This window comes from Spermophilus citellus (genome assembly GCF_964194105.1).
Source record: "Spermophilus citellus genome assembly, chromosome: 9".
NCBI lineage: Eukaryota > Metazoa > Chordata > Mammalia > Rodentia > Sciuridae > Spermophilus > Spermophilus citellus.
The window spans coordinates 2,189,131-2,209,292 of record NC_138191.1 but is presented as its reverse complement, the minus strand read 5'-3'; the positions used below and the strand labels follow the sequence as shown (position 1 = coordinate 2,209,292).

Sequence of the window (20,162 nt, the reverse complement as noted above, 5' to 3'; positions counted from 1 at the left end):
GCCAGTGTGGAACTCCCTTTTGTCCTCCTTTCAGGAGTCAGAGATCAGACACAAATATAGCAGCTTTAAGTTTATTTTTTCCATTTCATTCTCTCCCTCCCGCTGTGGGGTCCCCAAACCAAGTCTCTTTTTGCATTGCTGGGAATAGAACTCAGGACCTCATGCTTGCTAGGCAAGTGCTCTGCCACTGAACTGCCTCCCCAGCCCCCAAGTCTTTTCAGGAGAGCAGATACATGCAATTCTGAGGATTCTGGGGGACTCCAGGCTGTTAGTAGGGCTCGGGTTTATCAGGGAGGCTGACAACTCTTGCAGGTCTGTCTCATGTATGAACAAAGCTCAGAAGATTTCCTCAGCATTGGGGACCCTGGTATTCTGTAGCTCCAGCAGCCGTTGCACAGCCTTGGTCAAGTCCCACTCCCCAAGTCGGCGATTACTGCGAGTCCGTATGTTCACTGTTCTCTTACTCTGCTCTTGCTGGCCAACCACTGCAGGAAGAGGAAGGGAGGTTTGGGAATCTCAGGACAAAGTCACCGACATGGGATATTTCCTTTTGCTTTGCAGAAACTTTGCGGACTTAAATCTTTAGGAAGGGTGGAAGCAGAGTCTAGATATGGTTTAAAGAATATATTTAGCTGTGCCTTCTCTCCAGTTTACTGCTCATCCTGAGAAGATAAGGAATGCGGAGCCTGGAACATTATTATCATTTCTGGTCAGGAGTCCCAGGGTCAGAGATACTAGAGTCAGCCAGAGAGAGCCAGACAGACCAAGAACTAGATACAGAGAAATGGTAGGTGGGACTGAGAAATGTGGGGCAAGCAGTGGGGTGGGAGGTGGAGGTAGAGGAAGGGGAAGACAGCAGGACTGGGACACATGTGCAAGTCCATGGACTGTGGGGTGGCTTGCTCCAGGTGCTGGTAGGTGAGGGGCGTATGCCAAACTAGAGAATCAGGTGGAGGTATTTCTGTTCCTTATCTTCAAGAGCTCTGAACTGTGGAGAGTGAAGAGAGCAAGGCAGTACTAGACTTTTCTCCTTAAGGCTTTCTCCTTAATCCTTAGGGCTGACTCCATTCATGTGCAGAATAAACAAGGCTAATTAATTAATGCCTCACTAACCTTCCGGTCCCCTTTCTCTTTGATATTTCCTTTGTTAATTAACCCCAAAGAACCCCCCTAGGGTGGGGTTAATAAGAGGAAAACTGTTCTGAGGGACAGAAGTGGTTGTGAGGAGGCACAGGGTAAAGGAACTTAAAGAAGAATGAGAGACCCAGCTCCGAGGTTCTGGGCTGCCTCTCTCTTACCAAACTGGAAATTGTAGTGGGTGAGCTGGGCCCGGCGCACTCTCCGGCTGAGAGTCACTCCAGAATCAGCATCCAGGTCGCTGACAAGGCCTGCAGCCTGCAGATTCTGTTGAATCTGGGACACATGTTTGGTGACAAGAAATAAATTCAATGGAAGACTGAGGAGCTAGGACAGTCAAACATCCTTCTTCCTTGGTCTGCCCCACTTCCTATCCCTCATCCCCTGCCTCAGTGCTCCCCATAACAAAAATTATCTTTTTCCTCATCTCATTGCTATACTGAGGCCTCCTCTCCATCCCCAACCCACAGCATCTGTGTCGACTCCTACTGGAGAAAGCCCTCCATTATCCCCTGGACTTTGCCTGCTGCTCGCCCTCACCTCTGGTACCACCCATATTCTCAATTCTCTTTAGAAAGGAAAAATAAAACCAGCTTTACCCAAGATCATTTGTGTACACCTCACCACTGAACTACAACCCCAGATGTTCATTTATTTATTTATTTTTAAAACATTTGTTAGAATGTGTTGATTTGCTTTGTTTATATCTCTGTAGCAGATTGCAGTATTGATTTCAATTCTACAAGCCAATTCACCCCCATCTTTGGGGACAGAGGGAGAGAGGGAGAGAGAGAATTTTATATTTATTTTTTAGTTATCGGCGAACACAACATCTTTGTTTGTATGTGGTGCTGAGGATCGAACCCGGGCCGCACGCATGCCAGGCGAGCGCGCTACCGCTTGAACCACATCCCCAGCCCCTGTTCATTTATTTTTTATTTTCAGGCAGGATCTTGCTAAGTTACCTAGGCTGACCTTGAACTTTCAGTCCTCCTGCCTCATCTTGCCTCAGCTTCCCAGGTCACTGGGATCATAGGTGTATATCACCATGCCCAGCAGGTCTCAAACAGTAAGTTATTTGTTTATTCTAATTTGTTATACATGATGGCAGAATGCAATTCATTTCATATTATACATACAGAGCACAAAGCAGGTTTTACTTTTTGGAGAGAATTTATAGCATAAAGGAAAGCTGCCACTCAGGTGCAGTCTGGTGGCTCTAAGGGCTGTGCCCTTCCCACTAGCTGGTGTAGCCTCTTCGTACCCAGTGCTGGCACCAGACTCCCTATTGTCCCTTTCTGCCCCTTCCTTGAGTCCAGCTCCTCACCTCTCTGGCATATTCCTCTTGCTCCGTTCCCACAGGGATGACCACTACCTGGAATGGGGACAGCCACAGTGGCCTGGATGGGAGGAAACAGGGTGGCAAAGTATTTATTTCAGCTCTGGCCAGAAGTGTAGCTGCAGGAAGCAGATCTGGGACATGAAGTGAGACAGGAGCTGGAGTATAAACTCCCTGTCGTGAAGGCCAGCATCAGATAGCTCACCATTTTCCCCCACAGCTTTCTGCCAGCACTCCCAATAGCCTTTCCACAGAACCAAGCACTGCTCTGTGAATGAGGACTGGCCGCTCCAGGGCCCCCGCCTGCCTTGGAAGGAAAAAGAGTGAAAGTATCACAAACTATGCACATAAGATCACCTTCTAGGTGCACAGTCCTGGCAGGGGAAGATGTGGAAGTCTGATTCAGTTTCTAGGGTGAAAATAGGAGTGGGAGTTGCTCACCATCGGCTGTCAAGGGAAAGGGGGATGGGAAAAGCTTCTGTACCCCTTGTACTGGAGGTCGAATCTCAGGGGCAGCTGGAAGTCAAGCTGAATCGTTCCACACTGATGGGGCCGACCCAGGGCATCATGGAGGTGCACATCGATCTGTAGGAGATGGACAGGAGGACATGAGAGAAAGCAGAAGCAGTGTCTTCCACTACCTGCACCATGTGTCTCCCACCTACACGTCAGGGCTATTTGGAGAATCACATCATCCATTGTAATCCCCCTCTCTATGGTACTCCATCTCACTATGGCAGTGGCTCTCTCCCATTAATGATGCTCTTATCCACGCCCTCGCTCCTCCCGGTTCCTCCTCACAGAGACCTGCAGCCCCATGCACACTACAGCTAACTATTGGTCCTCAGTGCCCCTCTCCCGACCCCAGTGGCTATGCTTCTGAACAGTGCCCACACACCCACTCTGTTTCTGTGTGTGTATCTGGTGTGATACTGGGGACTATATCCAGGGTGGCATGCTAGCCAAGTACTTTACTACCAACCTACATTCCTAACTTTTTAGTTTATTTTGAGAGAGGGTCTCACTCAATTGCCCAGGATGGCCTCAAATGTGTGGTGCTCTTGCCTGAGCCTAGTGAGTAGCCACTTCAGACTGCAGGCTTGGGCAACCCTGCAGGGCCTCCAACACCTACTCTGACAATTACTACTACTACTGGCTCTTCAACTCTTCAGTTCCTTTATTCCTCTTTATTCTCCCCATCCAGAGTCCTTCTGTTTCTTTCCCCATGCAGCTGTAACAGTTTTTTAGTTCCTTGTAGGATTCATTGTTCTTTTGTTACTTCCATGTGGCAAAATGCCATCATGGCAGCATCTTAACCTCCCATTGCCTTGACTCTGCAATAGAAATGCTCTGTGCTGCCAACTTGTCACAGAACACACAGATGCAAAAGCAGAGACTTAATGCCACCCTGGAAGTCACAGTTTCAGGACTCAACTGGTCCCTTGCTGCTGCCAGCAATTCTTTGGCTATTCTGTTGTGCTCAGAGATTTTCACGCTTTTTTTCCTCTCTCTTTTTTGGGGGACTGGGGAATGACCTCAGGGGCACTGGACCACTGAGCCACACCCCCAGCCCTATTTTGTGTTTAAATTTATTTAGAGACAGGGTCTCACTGAGTTGCTTAGTGCCTTGCTATTGCCAAGGCTGGCTTTGAACTCACGATCCTCCTGCCTCATCCTCTGTAGCTGTTGGGATTACAGAAGTGCGCTATCAGGCCCGGCTTCTCTGTCTCTTTTAAACTATTATCTCTAGCCTTGAGCACACTGTTTAACCTTTCTGAACTTTTTAAAGTAACAGATATTTTATTGCCTTGTTTTATTAATGAAATCAATCAATAAAAGATTTTCATTATTCTTTAGTATTTTCATTTACTATTTTTTGAGCTGCTAAATAAATATCCTGTACTAGACAAAACATTTGGGACATAAAAATGAGCCAGGTGCAGTGGAACATGCCTATAATCCCAGTCACTTGGGAGGTGGAGACAGAAGGATTGTAAATTTGAGGACAGTCTCATCAATTTAGCAAGATCCTATCTCAAAAATAAAATAAAAAAGGGCAGGAATGTAGATCAGAGGTAAAGTGCTTGCCTAGAATGCTTGAGGCCTGGGGTTCAACATACATACTATTATTTTATTTTTAAAATAATACTAAGAGTTTAAAGAATTTATAATAGTTGTACTAAGGAGTAATATTTTAAAAAATAATAGTATGTATGTTACTGAACAATACCAGCACATCCCACAATAGCTAATGAACACTAAAAAGATTTTATTTAGCTGCATAGTTCATATTAGGTTTTTTCTTTTTCTTTTTTTTTTTGTACTGGGGATTGAACCCAGGAGTGCTTTACCACTGAGCTATATCTCCAGCCCTTTGTAATTTTTTTTAAATTTTTTTTTATTTTGAGACAGTCTCACTAAGTTGCCTAGAGTCTTACAAAGTTGCTGAGGTTCATTTTGAACTTTGGATCTTCCTGCTTCAGCCTCCTGAGTTGCTGGAATTACAGGTGTGTGCCACTGTGCCTGGCTCATACTATAGTTTTTGTATCCCCTTTCTCTTCATATCTTCAACCCCCTCACTAACAACTCTCCTCTCTTCCACTCCCATCTCAGCAAATGATTCTGCGTCTATCTCATGAAGAATTCAGACAATTGATACTGTGGGATAGGAATATAACTCAACTTCTTTCACCACACATACACCTCCTTGCATCTATCCCCAGCCTTTCCTCTTGCCCTGGGCACACTGGCAAGGTGGTTTCTTCTGCACAGGGCTCCTGATCCCACCTCAAGCCTCCCCAGGAATTTTCTACTTCCCTCTTCTTTTTTCTTATAATTCATTTTTTTTACTTTGACACCCCACAAACAAGTCCCCTTCTCATCACAGCACTTAAACATTCTCAAATCTCTCCCTTCATAAAAATTTTTGACTATTCAGATCCCTTTCTGCCTTTAAAAGAGCCAAAATTCTTGAAAGAATTATGTTCACTCATTCACTTCTGACTGACTCCATCCCCACTGGAAAACAGTCCTTCAAAATCTAATAGCCACCAGGTATGGCAGCACACACCTAAAGTCCCCACTACTTGTGAGACTGAGCAGGAGGACTGAAAGTGTGAGGCTAGCCTTAGAGGGTTAGTGAGCTAGGTGCAGTGGTGCATGCTTGTAACCCAGCGGCTCAGGAGACTGGGGCAGGAAGATCTTGAGTTCAAAGTCAGCCTCAGCAATGTCAAGGCCCTAAGCAACTCAGTGAGACCCTGTTTTTTTTTTTTTTTTTTAGAGAATTTTTTTTTTTTTAACATTTATTTTTTAGTTCTCGGCGGACACAACATCTTTGTTGGTATGTGGTGCTGAGGATCAAACCTGGATCGCACGCACGCCAGGCGAGCGCGCTACCGCTTAAGCCACATCCCCAGCCCCCCTGTTTTTTTTTTTTAATTTTAAAAAATACTCTTTATTTATTTATTAATTAGTTAGTTAGTTATTGGCGGACACAACATCTTTGTTTGTATGTGGTGCTGAGGATCGAACCCGGGCCGCACGCATGCCAGGCGAGCGCGCTACCACTTGAGCCACATCCCCAGCCTGAGACCCTGTTTCTAAATAAAATACAAAATAGAGCTGGGGATGTGGCTCAGTGGTTGAGTGCACTTGAATTCAATCCCTGGTAACCCCCACCCACCCCCCTAGCCCCTGAAAAATAAAGAAACTTAGTGAGACCCTGTCTGAAAATAAATATCAAAAGGGCTAAGGATATACCTTAAATAGTAGAGTGTTCGCCTTATATGAATAGCCCTGGGTTCAGTCCCCAGTTCTACAAAACAAAACCAAAAGGAGCACCTAATAGCCTTTTGCATTTTTGTCTGTTTTTTTGCTTGTTCCTTTGCAGTGCTGGGAACTGAACCCAGGGCTGTAGGCATGCCAGGGGAGCGCTGTCTCTCTGAGTTACATCTCCAGTCCTCTGTGCTTGTGTGCGGTGGTTTCGTTTTGTTTTTGAGGTAGGGTTGTGCCCCCAGGTTGGCTTCATATTCCCAGGCTGAAGTGACCCTCTTGCCTCAGCTTCCTGAGTAGCTAGGTCTATAGGCCACATTCCAGGCCCCTGCACTGAACTCCTAACAGCCTTTTTACTGAATTTAGGCAACATTTATATTATTTTTTCCACTGATTTTCTTTCTTTACATTTATTTTTTTCTTCTTCCTCTCTTCTCTCCCCTCCCCACTTCCTTCCTTCATACCAGTGACTGAACCCAGGGGCACTTTACATCCCCAGTCCTTTCTTTCTTGATACAGGGCCTAGTAAGTTGTTTAGGGCCTCATTAAGTTGCTGAGGCTGGCTTTGAACTTGTGATCCTCCTGCTTCAGTCTCCCAAGCTGCTGGGTTACAGGTGTGCGCCACCACGCCTGGCTTTTTTTCCAACTTGCCATGAGTTCTCATCCCTAGCTCTGGTCTCTGCGTATACTGTTCCTCCAGAAACATTTCTTTTGCGGGGGCGGGGGTTTGGTCAGGGGTGAGGGGAGGATTGAACCCAGGGATGCTTTACCACTAAGCTGTATCCCCTGTCCTTTTTATTTTTAGTCAGGGTCTGTTGGCAAGACTGGCCTCAAACTTGTAATTCTCCTGCCTCATCCTCCCAAGTTGTTGGGATTTCAGGTACGTACCATGGTGCCTGGGCCAGAAACAGATCTTTACTTGGTCTATAAATACATTTAGACTGGAGAGTGACCCCTTCAGGAAGCCTTTCCTGTCCCCTGAGCCATGATAACCCCCCTGTTGTGCCCCCTTAATAGCTACACAGCACTGATCCATGGTGTTGACGTCTCCTATATCTTTCACAACTCTGCCAAGTTCCATGGAAGCAAGAAATGTACTGCTCTTTTTCTTTTTTTTGGTATCAGGGATTGAACCCAGGGGTGCTTAACAACTGAGCCACATTCCCAGCCCCTTTTCTTGCATTTTATTTAGAGACAGGATCTTGCCAAGTTGCTTAGGGCTTTGCTAAACTGCTGAGGCTGGCTTTGGACTAGCAATCCTCCTGCCTCAGCTACTTGAGCCCCTGGGATTACAGGCGTGCACCACTAGGCCCGGCTTGTACTGCTCTTCTTTACATCCTACGTTAAGTTTAAAAATATTTCTTTGTATCACTAAATATTTTTAAAAAACAAACCAAAATTTGAATAAGTAAAATTCTAAGCAGAATCCCTAGTTTACCTTAGGTCCATAGAAGGCACCATCTCCAGGGTTGAGGTCCCAGGGTTCTCCAAAATCCTCCAAGGCCTGTTGAAGGACCTTTAGAGGGCATGCGACAAGAAAAGAATACATCATCTGAGACTTCACTTCATCTGAGCAAGACACACCTCCAGTCCAACTAATGACATCCTCAGCATATTCCTCTGAGGACCCTGGTTGTCGTATTCCCTCCCCTTCCACTGGAGAGTGATCCATCTGCCTCCGCTTCCCTATCTGCTGCTCACCTGCTCAGCCTGATCCCAAAGGCAAGGTTCTCCAAGGAAGCCGGATGGCCGGGTGGACAGTGCCAGGCGGAAGGAGAAGCCAAGAACAACATAGACAGAGCGGAGGAAATCAAGACAGCTTCGGATCTCTGTTTCCAGCTAGAGGTAGGAAATAAGAATGGGTGAGCTGTGGGGCTGGGGCTCAGTGGTACAGCGCCTGCCTGGCATGTGTAGGACACTGGGTTTGATCCTCAGCACCACATAAAAATAAAGAGAGACTGAATGGGTGAGCTGTGTGCCAGTTGGTGATCTGGGGTGATGGTAGTTTGGGGAAAACAGGGGCAAAGACATAGATAGCAGAAGAAAGCTGGGGGCGACAGGTAGGCAACTTGTAGTATATCTAGAGGGCAACTGAAAGAATGGGATGTTGGAAGTCGGAGAATGAAAGGTGATTCAAAAGACCCTTTGGTGGAGCTGGGGAAGGGCTACCTGATCTGGTGCACAGAAGATGTGAGCGTCATCCTGTTGGAAGCGCCACAGCCGGGTCAGTCCCCCCAGACTACCAGAGGCCTCGGCTCGGTGCAGGGCTCCAAAGTCAGCTAGTCGCATGGGCAGCTCTCGCCAGGATCTGGGCCGATGGGCGAATATCAAGCTGAGATTGGGGTGGGGAGGGGGTCAGGGCTACAGGGAGAACTAGCCCTTGAAGACTGCTCTTCCTGGCCTTAATCTGCTTATTTTCTTTGCATCATCAACTACCACCTTCTCCACCTTGGCATGTGCTTTCACTAAGTCCTGTCTGAGCCATCCTGATTCAAAAGTGAATTTCTGTCACTTAGTAACAGGCATCATTTATTGTGCTTCTGTTTGTGACAGGTACAGCTTTGATGTTACTTTTAAGGAGACCAAGACCCAAGAGGTAGAACAATTTTTTCAATTTCACATCAAGATTCAAATTAGGTGTCTTAGTACTCATTCCAAGGTGCTTTCTATGACTTTATATTTAGCAGTTATTACCCCAGCCCAGGGGCAGGGGTGAGAGGGGAATGACCCAGGCCTCCTGGCTCCCAGCTTACCAGTGTGCAGGGCAGTTCATGGGCTTGAGGGCGAATGTATTTGTGGGATGCTTGGCAGAGCGGTCCCTCTGGGAGCTGGTGGACCTGTCAGAGCTTGGGGGCTTCAGGGTAAACATGTCTTCCCTATAATGCTCCCAGTGCCCTGACTGTTCCCAGAGTTTCGTAGAAAACATTGTGGGGGTTTTCACCTCTGAGAAACCACGGCGGGCGTACTCAGCCTGGACAGGAGGGTACAGACATGGGAGGTCAGTGTAACTGTGAAAGGAGAGGCAGGGAAGGACTTGGTTGATACTCCTGGGCTCTCAGATCATTCTAGCTGGTAGCCATAAGCTATTAAATACCATGTCCCACGTACGGTGTGCGTGCTCCCCCACTGCACACCTACAACTATAGCACCTTGCTAAAGGTTTCTAGCACTTTATAATATTTATGTTTATGCTTCTGATCCCACTTTTTTTTTTTTTTTTTTTTGGTACTGGGGATTGAACACAAGGGTACTTTCACTGAATTATATTCCCAACCTTTTGCTGAGACTGGCCTGAAACTTGTAAACCTCCTGCCTCAACCTCCTGAGTCACTGGGATTATGGATGTGCACCATTCTCCCTGCCTGATCCCTCTTTTAAAACTCAAATATCTTGGCTTCTTCCCCAACCCTCCCTGGTCTTCCCTGAACTTTGGTTCCCCTTACTCTGATAAAAGCCACCAGCGCATTATACACCCTTGTCCCTCGCGGCAGGAAGAAACAGCTCCCAGGGCTCAGTTCATGGAAGAAGAAGAGCTCCTGTTCCTGGGGACAGAATGGTAATTGTTACAAAGGAGAAGGGAGGGCTTTAGAACCACAGGAAACAACCGGCAGAGTAGTTCAGTTTGTTTGACTGACTCTGTGGGAGACCAACCTTACGCGTGACTGAGTCACACTCCCAGGCTGGGTGCTGAGGCGCTCAGTCACAGAAATGTGGCAGAGCTTTCCCCACCCTTCTTGGGTGTGAGGGTCGGTGTCTTGTGCATGGGTGTTTCTTGCTACAGCCCCATGGGTGGAGCTATACTCACCTGTTCCTTTGTAATCTAACCCCTTGCCCTGTTTAGGATAGAATCTTCCATGGAAGTGCCTTGTGTGTGTCCCCTTCTCTTACTGTGCCTTTGGGTGTGGCCTACCCAGGTGTCAGTCAACCTGCTGACAGTGGACATCATGAAGATAGACTCAGCCCCCTGAAACCTAATGCCTTGCCTCATTTGAATAGCTTCTCCTCAATAAAAGGGGTCAGCCTGTGCTCTCACTCTCTCTTCCTATGGACCCTTAAGGTCAGAGGAGCCATCACAGCGACCCCAATGAAAAAGGTATTTGTGTCTCTTGTGGGGTTATTTCGTGCAGGCCAGTCAGCCCAGTTCAACTGGAGTGACCCCTGAGCCTTTTAGTAGCGAGAACAGAAACCCAGCAGACTCTATCCTGTTTCTGCAATCTGGATCCTGTATGGGTGTGGTGGTGCAGGCCTGTAGTCCCAGTGACCTGGGAGGCTGAGGCAGAAGGATCTCAAGTTGGAAGCCAGCCTTGGCAACTTAGTGTGGCCCTCAGCAATTTAGAGAGACTTTGTCTCAAAATAAAAGACTGGAGATATACCTCAGGGGTAATACCACTCCTGGGTTCAATACCCAATAACAAAAAAAAAGGTTGGTACCTTTCCAACACGTCTGTGGTCCCGCAACTCCGCTTCCTCCTTCTGTGCTTCCCAGGCCCTCAGCAACTCTGCTGTGGGGAAGGAAATCCCTGATACTCTCTGCAGTGCTTCTGGAGCCCCTGAAGTCCTCCACAAGGATGATGAGTTCTGTAGGAAGACAGAGGAAATCAAAGGCAAGATGAGGCCAGGCAAGATGACACAAGCCTTTTTTCCCCCCTCAGTACTGGGGATGGAACCCAGGGGCACTTTGCCTCTGGAGTTGCTAGGATTATGTTATGCACACCTACAACCTAGCGACTCTGGAGACTAAGGCAGAAGTATTACAAGTTCAAGGATACCTTAAGATAACTTAGCAAGACCCTGACTCAAAATAAAAACTGAAAAAGAGTTGGAAACAGTTCAGTGATAGAGCACTTGGCTAGCACAGTGAGGCCCTGTGCTCAATTCCAAGCACCATACAAAGAAAGGGGTGTGTATGATGAGGACAGAGTGCACCAACCTCTTTTAAGCCTCATGATACTCTCAGTGTCAACGTCACAGCTATGTCCTTTGACAGCGATCCCACCTCATCTCCCTCATCACCTTTTCTACCATCATCAACAGCAGGGTGGCCCCTCCATCCTCTCGACTCCCTGGCCACATTCACAGCCTTGGCTGACTTGATTCCTGCACACGTCCTTGTCAAATCTGACCTGATCAGGCACTACTTTTTCTCCCCATTCCCACTGCCCAACCAGTACCCATGTGCTTAATTCCTTCCTCTTCCAGTCAGTAACTGCATAGGGGAGTAACTAAATTCCAGTCAAATGTTTGTCTATCCCCTGTTAGAAAAGTAGTCAACCTTTCATACTCCAATCTATTACTGTCAAGTGAAATTCCTTCTTTCTTTTTTTAGTACTAGGAGCTCAATCCAGGAGCATTTAATCACTGAACCACATCCCCATACTTTTATTTATTTATCTCTAATAACTTTATTTTTTAAAAAATATTTATTTTTTAGTTTTAGGTGGACATAATATCTTTATTTTACATGTATGGGATGCTGAGGATCAAACCCAGTGCCTTGTGCATGCTAGGCAAGCACTCTACCACTAAGCCACAACCCCAGCTCCAATAACTTTATTTTTATTTCATTTTTATGTGGTGCTGAGGATCAAACCCAGGGCCTCACACATGTGAGGCAAGCACTCTACCGCTGAGCTACAGCCCCAGCTTGCCCCATACTTTTTATTTTTGAGACACGGTCTCACTAAGTTGCTTAGGGCCTTGCTAAGTTGCTGAGGCTGGCTTTGAACTCACAATCTTCCTGCCTCAGCCTCCTGAGCAGCTGGGATTATAGGTGTGTGCCACGACACCTGGCTTGCTCTTTTCTTTAAAGATACTATCAGAGCCTACATTTCTCCCCTAATACTGGGGACAGAATTGAAGGCTTCATGCATGCTAGGCAAGCACTCCACCACTGATCTACATCTTCAGCCCTGAAACATTCTTTTTTGGTAGGGTACTGGGGATTGAACTCAAGGGCACTCAAAACCTGAGCCACATCCCCAGCACTATTGTGTATTTTACTTAGAGACAAGGTCTCACTAAATTGCTTAGCACCTCACTGTTACTGAGGCTGGCTTTCAACTCATGATCCTCCTGTCTCAGCTTCCCTAGCCACTGGGATTATGGGCACCACTGTGCCCAGCTTGAAACATCCTACATTTTTTTTTTTTTTTTTAATTCTCTTCTTTTGGACAGGGAATTGCTTTTTTTTTTTTTTTTTATTTATTTATTTTTTTTAGTTCTCGGCGGACACAACATCTTTGTTGGTATGTGGTGCTGAGGATCGAACCCGGGCCGCACGCATGCCAGGCGAGCGCGCTACCGCTTGAGCCACATCCCCAGCCCGAAACATCCTACATTTTATAGCACATTTCCTCAAATACTTTCTCCTGTGTCTGTTGACTTTCATTGTTTCTATATTAATTTACCCGTAGTACCGGAATAGCCTCATTTTGTAGACAGGGAAAATGGGTAAGGAGGCTTACCCAAAGCCACACATCTCATTAGAGGCAGAGTGAAGAGTAATGCAAAGGGCTAAGTTTTCAATGCAGGACTTTTATTCTATATTTCTGCCTGTCCCTTTGCTCCCTGCTCTAGAAACTTGCCTCGTCCAGGAACAACATTTTCATAGAAGGCATGCCCTTGTTTGAGGTTATTTTCCCTGTGCCTGTCAAATGGTATTTATCCATCCTCCTGGCCCATGCACCCTCTCTCTTCAGGCTTCTTCCCCATCTAGCCTTACTCACTCTCCTGCTCCATCTTCCTTAACATTGATGTCAGACTAAGGATTTTATTTTTTTATTATTATTTTTTAAAATTATTTATTTTTTAGTTATAGGTGGACACAATGTCTTTATTTTACTTTATGTGGTGCTGAGGATTTAACCCAGTGCCTCACGCATGCTAGGTGAGTGCTCTACCTCTGAGCCCCGGCCCCAGATCAGGATTTTATTTTTTTCAGTATTGGGGATCGAACCCAGAAGCATTATACCATTCAGCTCAGTGAGGATTTTTCTATTTTAAGGTAGGGTCTTGTTAAATTGCCAAGGCTAGTCTTGAAATTGAACTGCCTCAGCCTCGTAGCTGCTGGAATTACAGGCATGCACCACCGTACCTGGCTCAAACTACGGAATTTAAGTTGACTTCTGGCTAGGTGTAGTGGCACATGCCTATAATCCCAGCTAACTCAGGAAGCTGAGGCAGGAGGATTGTAAGTTCAATGCCAGCTGGGCAACTTACTGAGACCCTATCTCAAAATAAAAAGGGCTAGGGATGCTCTTCAGGGGTAGAGTACCCTTGGACTCAATCCCCAGTCCTGGGGATTGGAGAAGGGGGCATTGAATTGGTTTCTGGGCTCTGGCAGGATATGCAGAATCTGCCATCAAACCAGGAGATTTTTGAGTGCAGGGACTAAGTATCTTTCTCCTTCTGGGTTCCCTCCTTAGCCACAAGAACAGAGAAGAGGCTAGGAAAGAAGATCATCTTTCCATTCTCTTGCTCACTCCTGTGAAAACAGGAATCTCAACCTAACTATACCTTCACAACTGACCGTTAGCAGCTTCAGTTTTCCAATCTGTCCAGTGTGCCGAAGGTGGGGCCCCTGGCAAAGATCAACCAACATGCCACACCTGGGAGAAAGAAGCCAGTTAGTGCTTTCCAGATTCTAAAGTGCCTAATTTTCTCCTTTTCATGGCCATTAGTTGACTGAAAAAAATGAAGAGGAAGGAACTATTCCACAGACAGAGCAATGGCAGATAAAAGTCAATTCTTCTTCCCATTTCTCTTCCATGAGTAATATATCATCTTTTATCTTCTTTCCCTTATCCTATTTCTGACCTTCTTCACTACTTCCTCACCTTGCTCTGTCTTCTCTTCTTCTTCTTTTTTTAAAAAAAACATGCTAGGGATCAAACTGAGAGCCTTGGACATGCCAGCTAGGCAAGCACTCCACCCACCTCCGTCCCAGCCCTCTCCCTGTTTTCTTTAATCTTGACAGCACTCACCCATACACTGTTGCTGTTGGGCCAGTCACTTTCTCCTCAATCAGATGAAGCTTAAAGGGGTTATCCTAGAAGGAGGCAGAAGGGAAGAATAACGCAGAGTCTTTATTCCCACAAAGACGTCCTGGGAAAGAGCTACCCATTCCCTCAAGCCTCAGGCTTCCTCCTAAAAATATGCTTTATTACCCCACCTTGAAGAGCTGACGAAGCTGATCCTGGGAAGCCTCCAGTCTCCGGAAGGGTTGTGCAGCAGCTGCAATCTCCTGGCAAATCCGCTCCAAAACAGGCAGATCTGTGCCCCGCACTGTCCTGTAAAGAGGAGAGTTGGTTGGCTTGCTTCCTCTAAGATGCATCACCTGGATGACACACCAGTTGGCCAGGGGGTAAAAGTTTGCTCTTCAAAGAAAAAAGAATCTAAAATGGGTGTGGTGACACCTGCCTGTAATCCCAGTGGCTTGAAAGGCTGAAGCAGAAGGATTGTGAGTTCAAAGCCAGCCTCAGCAATTTAGCAAGACCCTAACCAACTCAGTGAGACCCTGTCTGTAAATAAAATACAGAAAAGGTTGGAGATGTGGTTCAGTGGTTAAGTGCCCCTGAGTTCAATCCCTGGTACCAAAAAACAATAACAAAAAAATCCCAAAAAACAAAAAACCTAGAATTATGGGCAAAGACAGACAAACAAGAAGAAAATAAATAGGAAATAAGGTACAGCTCCTCTACCCACTGTGATGCTGGTGATCAAACCCAGGGCCTTGTGCATGTTAGGCAAGCACTCTACCACTGGGCTGTATACCCCCAGCCCAAGGTTAATTTTGGAAGAAAACTTCTTTTTCTTTCTCTTTCTTTTTTAAAATAAATATGGTGTATTTTTTAAAAACATATCTTTATTTTATTTTTATGTGGTGTTGAGGATTGAACCCAGTGACTTGTGCATGCATGCCAGGTTGGCGCGCTACCACTTGAGCCACAATGGAAGAAAATTTCTATGCTTAAATTTAAGTTGAGCTAGACATAGGGAGCTAGGCATTACCTATAATCCCAGCAGCTCGTAAGGCTGAGGCAGGAGGATCAGAAGTTCAAAGCCAGCTTCAGCAATTTAGCGAGGCCCTAAGCAAATCAGTGAGACCCTGTCCCAAAATAAAAAATAAAAAGGGATGGGGATATGACTCAGTAGTTAAGCATCCCTGGGTTCAATCCCTAGTATGTATGTACGTATAAGTAAATAAATGAGGTTGGGGAGGTAGCTTTGTGATAAAGCACCCCTTTTCAATCCTTAGTACTAAATAAATAAATAAATAAATAAATAAAATTTAAGTGTAGGGACTCTGGAAGGGCAAAATTAGGACAATAGTAATAAGGAGATGAAGTAAAATTTGAAGAATTCATAAAGACTACAGGAGGTAAGTTTTAAGCAGAGTTAAATGAAGAGGGATGTGACCTAATGGTGATGTTGGCGTCAGTATCACAGTTGAGGACTTGAGAGGCCCTCACCCAGATTTCTCTTCCAAACTGAACACTCCTGAGGTTTCAGAAACCATTCCAGAATCATTCTCCTTCCTTGTGGAACTTACCGCTCTTTTCCCAGGAAGAAATCATGGTAAAAGCCACACTGTGTACTTGGACCTCGGCATAGAATAGCACCTAGAAATTGTTCAGCTGCTGCCCCCAGGACATGGGTGCTAGAGTGCCAGAATACCTAGGTTCACAAGAAAAGAATTCGTGAGTTCATAAATTTCTCTTAACCCCTAGATCTTTGAGCCTTTCCTCAGAGAAGCTGATAGGAAAATCAATATGGTTCATTTAAGAATAAATATCACAAAATGGAGAACTGACTTTGGAGGTGACCACTAAATACTAACAAGTTAGAAAATAAGTAAAGAAGAAAAAGAAAAGCAGAAAGCCAATATCCTTTACTTTTTTCAGTACACAGAAGCCACAACTCCACTCCTAAATCCTTGGTGCTTCCCAGTCTTACAGTATAGAAGCAGGAAGCCAGTCAGTCTTCTTTTTTGGTGCTGGGGACTGAATCCAGGGCCTTGTGCATGCAGCTCGGCAAGCATTCTACCACTGAACTACACTCCAGCCTTGTTTGGTCTTTTGGTTCTACTTTTTCAAGCTCAGGAATCTAGTGCAATGCAGCTACATTTCTAGGATTTGGTCACTGTCCATAAAAGATGACATAAGAACTGCATTTTTCTGGATCATTGACAAGGTCTATGTTTTCTGAGCTGACATGAAGAGAACAAAGTGGGAGGGGACCAGGCTGTTTACTCAGTTGTGAAAGCCATATTAGAACTGTATACCATGGATGACTTACAATGTATGTGTTCAAGAGTTAAGGAGGTTGAACAGGCCTATTATAATTCTGCTTTTCAACTTATTATTTCTTCCTTTTGCTAGCACAAGTGATGTTTGCTTAATAGACTAAGCCCAAGTAAAAACTTTCATCAAAACCAGGTGTAGTGGCACATGCCTGAAATCCAAGCCACATGGGAGGATGAGGTAGGAAGATCACAAGTTCAAAGCCAAATTCAACAACTTAGTGAGGTCCTGAGCAACTTAGTGAGACCCTTTCTCAACATAAAAAATAACATGGGCTGGAGATGTGGTTCAGTGGTTAGACACTCCTGGGTTCAATCCCTGGTACCAAAAAAAAAAAAAAAATCAGGTAGTTAATAGAGTCTGACAAGTCTCCATCCCAATTGCAAATGGAGAAAATGAGGCAAAACAAGTGTTAGAGTCTCCTACTTAATTGCCTCTTATTTTGCTAAGCACTGTACTCACCATATGGAAGAAACTTACCGCTTTCCCTTCTGGGGAATCAAATGTCAGAAATCTGAGATCAGAATCTGTCTCCAAGGGTCGCTCCAGATCATAAGGTTCTCCATTCACTTGCGCAGCCACTGCTGTATCTGCTAATGTTAAACTTCAGCAGTGGAGAATGGGGATGAAGAAAAGCCTAGGTTACAATCTACAGGGGAAGGAGGAGCTAATCTCTTGGCAGCTCTCAATCTACAAAGGGGAAATGAGTTTGTAGAGCAATGAAACCTATCTTGCCTCATGAATGCTAAGTGCTCTACTACTGAGCTACATCCCCAGCAGATAACAGAGTAAGGGCAGAAACTCTCAAACTAATGCAGATAAAATTTCTTAGGAGCTGCCTATGGTGGTCCATGGCTGTAATTCCAGCCACTTAGGAGGGTGAGGCAGGAGAATCACAAGTCCCAGTCCAACCTCAGCAGTCTAGCCAGGCCCTAAGCAATTAGCGAGACCCTGTCTCAAATTAAAAAATTAAAAGGGCTGGGGATGTGGCTCAGTGGTAAGCGCCCCTGGGTTCAATCTCGCAGTACAAAAGACAGTAATAAAAACAAAAAAACTCAGGAAAGGCTGTCTCAATGGGGATGACACAGAAGTACGTAGACCCAGTTTTCCTTCCCTGATCAGGTGCACAGTAAGAAAAGGGCAGAGGTGCTTGGTGACAGAACAGGTCGGGCCGATACCTGATCCGCCGGGCTAGCTGGTAAGGGGTCGTGCTCCACGCCACTGCCTCCACCTTCTGGCCTCCAGGAAGGGTCACTGTGATGGGCCGGGGTTCCCTGTGTGCCTTGCTGGCTAACCGCTTTACCTGAGCAGCCCATAGCTCCTCAAAGAGACCGAGCCGTTCTACCAACCAGGGCGCAGGGGCCGGCACGGAGGCCTGAGGGAAGAGGTTAGGGGTAAGCATGTCCCATCGCTGGGCACTGGGGTGGCCCTGACCCTAACCCTTGGTGTAGAAGAGGACTGGGTGACACGGGGCCTCAGGCTGAGGTCCTACGGGCCTCTGAGGAGGAAGAGATGGCTAGTTTTAAGGCAGGGTGGCCCGACGGCTGGGGAATTCGGGGTACCTCACGCACCGTGTGTAGCTTGCGGGGCGGTAACTCGGGGAGCCGGAGCCGGAGCCGGAGCCACCCCGGGTACCAGCCCATGTTCCCTCCAGCCAGCGCCTGCGTCCTCGAGTTAACGCCGGCTCTTTCACCAGATTCCTTATTGGCTCTACCCCAACAATGTCCCTGCCTATAGGTTATCAGAGCTGTCACTCTGTCCGGGCACCACCGCCCCGAGCTCCCAAGAGGCACACCCCCAGGCAGCACCAGCCGCTGAGAGTGTGGTTCCGGTGACCCGGAAGAAGGAAACTGTTACACACACCTGAAACTGAGAAACCCGCGGCGTTTCAGCCCAAGCCCCAAGCAGCGATAAAGGTCCAGCGCCTCCGCGAACAGGGCAGAGTTCTCCAGAGCAAGAGTGGGACAGAAACGACCGGAAATGGCAACCATTTCCCTTTAACCATAAATTTTCTTATACATGATCCTTAAGGCAGGTTGGAAACTAAGAGCTTGACTTTGGACAAACCGAGGATAAATCCCGGACCTACCACTAACTTTTTTTTCCCGAACTACTTAATTTCTCTAAGCCTAAATTTTCTTATTTATAGATAGGAATATTAGTATCACTCTCAAATGTTCGGGTACATTTTATATAAATGATCTGGCAGAGGGCTTGGTATATGGTAAAGAGCAACAGCAACAAGAAGTTATTATAATAAATGGACATAACAGCTTTAAGGCCGGTCACCCTCAGCGTCCCTTCGTACCCGCGGTACTTAAGAGGGACCTTAGATACCCCTTGATCTTAGCCCTGCTGGCTTCGGAGTCCAAGAGCTGCCCACTCGTGCTTTCTTCACTAGTACACTCTACTCCCATGCACTTCCCCACCGCCTCCGGGAGGTAGCTGCCTCCTGCCTCTGCTCCCTCCCACCCCAGCTCCCAAATTCCTTTATCCCTTCTCTCCCTTTCCATTGTTATATCTGTGATACAGGATAACCCCATATTTGATTAGTTTACACAGTAAAAATAGAAACATGGTCGGATTTGTAGCAAAGGATGAAGGGAAATGAGCTTGTGGGTGGCTGAGCCTCTCAGTAATTCCCATTTAGTCCCCTCACCTGGGAGTAGGGATGGTTAGAGTTGGTTCTCCAGTTTCATTGGTGATGGAATCAAGGGTTGTCAGAGAAAGCTGTTTAATCTACTTTTCCAGAAACGCAGGAAATTCTTGCACCACTCTGGATCTTGGCTCCATCTTCTGGTATGTTAGACACCCTGAAAAAGAGAGAGGGTGGGGGAGGGAGGGAGGGGAGAGAGAGAGAGAAACTGTGGGAGAAGATGATTACTTGTGTTTGTGTTTGTGTGTGTAGGGGCAGCACAGTCTGAAGACAGTAAGTTTGTTTTATTTTGTACTGGGGATTGAACTCAGGGGCACTCAACCACCGAGCCACATCCTCAGCCATGTTTTGCATTCCATTTAGAGGCAGGATCTCACTGAGTTGCTTAGCACCTTGCTGTTGCTGAGGCTGGCTTTGAACTCTCTCTCTCTCCTCCTATTCCAGCCTCCCAAGCCACTGGGATTACAGGCGAGTGAGCACCACCATACCTGGTCAGTAGTAAGAATTTTTAAATGGCACTCAGAAATGGTGACAACAGGCAGAACTTTTCTTGCAGTTTTGCTCTAAAAGGGCCAAGGGAGTGTTATATTGCAGGCAATAAAATGGTAAGTGCTTGATGATTATTAAATATGTACCAATTACTGAATTGACTTGAAGCACCAAACGATATGTACACTGACACAATTTCTTTAATCATTTTATCTTGCCCTCTTTTGTTAGGATTGTAGGAATAAAGTAGGCTATCCTGGGATGGTATCTCCTTATACTTATCTCTCAAACATTTACTGATTACTAATATTGTGTGCAGTGCACTGATTTGGGTGCTGAGGTGATGCTATCAATCAACTACCACATCATCACCTTTATAACTGGTGTTGCAGTGGGGGAAGGTATGTCAAGAGTTATGCCATCCCACCCTTTGTAACAAGCAAGCACAATGTCAGCAAAGGTCAATTCA

The 20,162-nt window shown here is 46.2% G+C and overlaps 1 protein-coding gene across 2 annotated transcripts; it reads right to left on the bottom strand.

Moving 5' to 3' along the window:
* Positions 1 to 57: 57 nt before the first annotated feature.
* TARS2 (threonyl-tRNA synthetase 2, mitochondrial) lies at positions 58 to 18,282 on the bottom strand. 2 transcript variants are annotated; one of them, XM_081308265.1, is made up of 18 exons: positions 18,120 to 18,282; positions 17,727 to 17,923; positions 17,029 to 17,152; positions 15,798 to 15,922; positions 14,418 to 14,535; positions 14,230 to 14,294; positions 13,776 to 13,854; positions 10,679 to 10,825; positions 9,691 to 9,789; positions 9,001 to 9,218; positions 8,417 to 8,579; positions 7,949 to 8,086; positions 7,686 to 7,763; positions 2,961 to 3,061; positions 2,682 to 2,783; positions 2,465 to 2,537; positions 1,299 to 1,413; positions 58 to 485 (listed from the first exon to the last, which is right to left on the bottom strand). In XM_081308265.1, the coding sequence occupies exons 1-18, from the start codon at positions 18,189 to 18,191 to the stop codon at positions 337 to 339; spliced, it is 2,163 nt and encodes a 720-aa protein (XP_081164391.1). In that variant the 5' UTR covers positions 18,192 to 18,282; the 3' UTR covers positions 58 to 336. The 2 variants fall into 2 exon arrangements, with proteins under 2 accessions (XP_081164391.1, XP_081164392.1); XM_081308266.1 differs by lacking the exon at positions 9,691 to 9,789.
* Between the last annotated feature and the right edge of the window lie 1,880 nt (positions 18,283 to 20,162).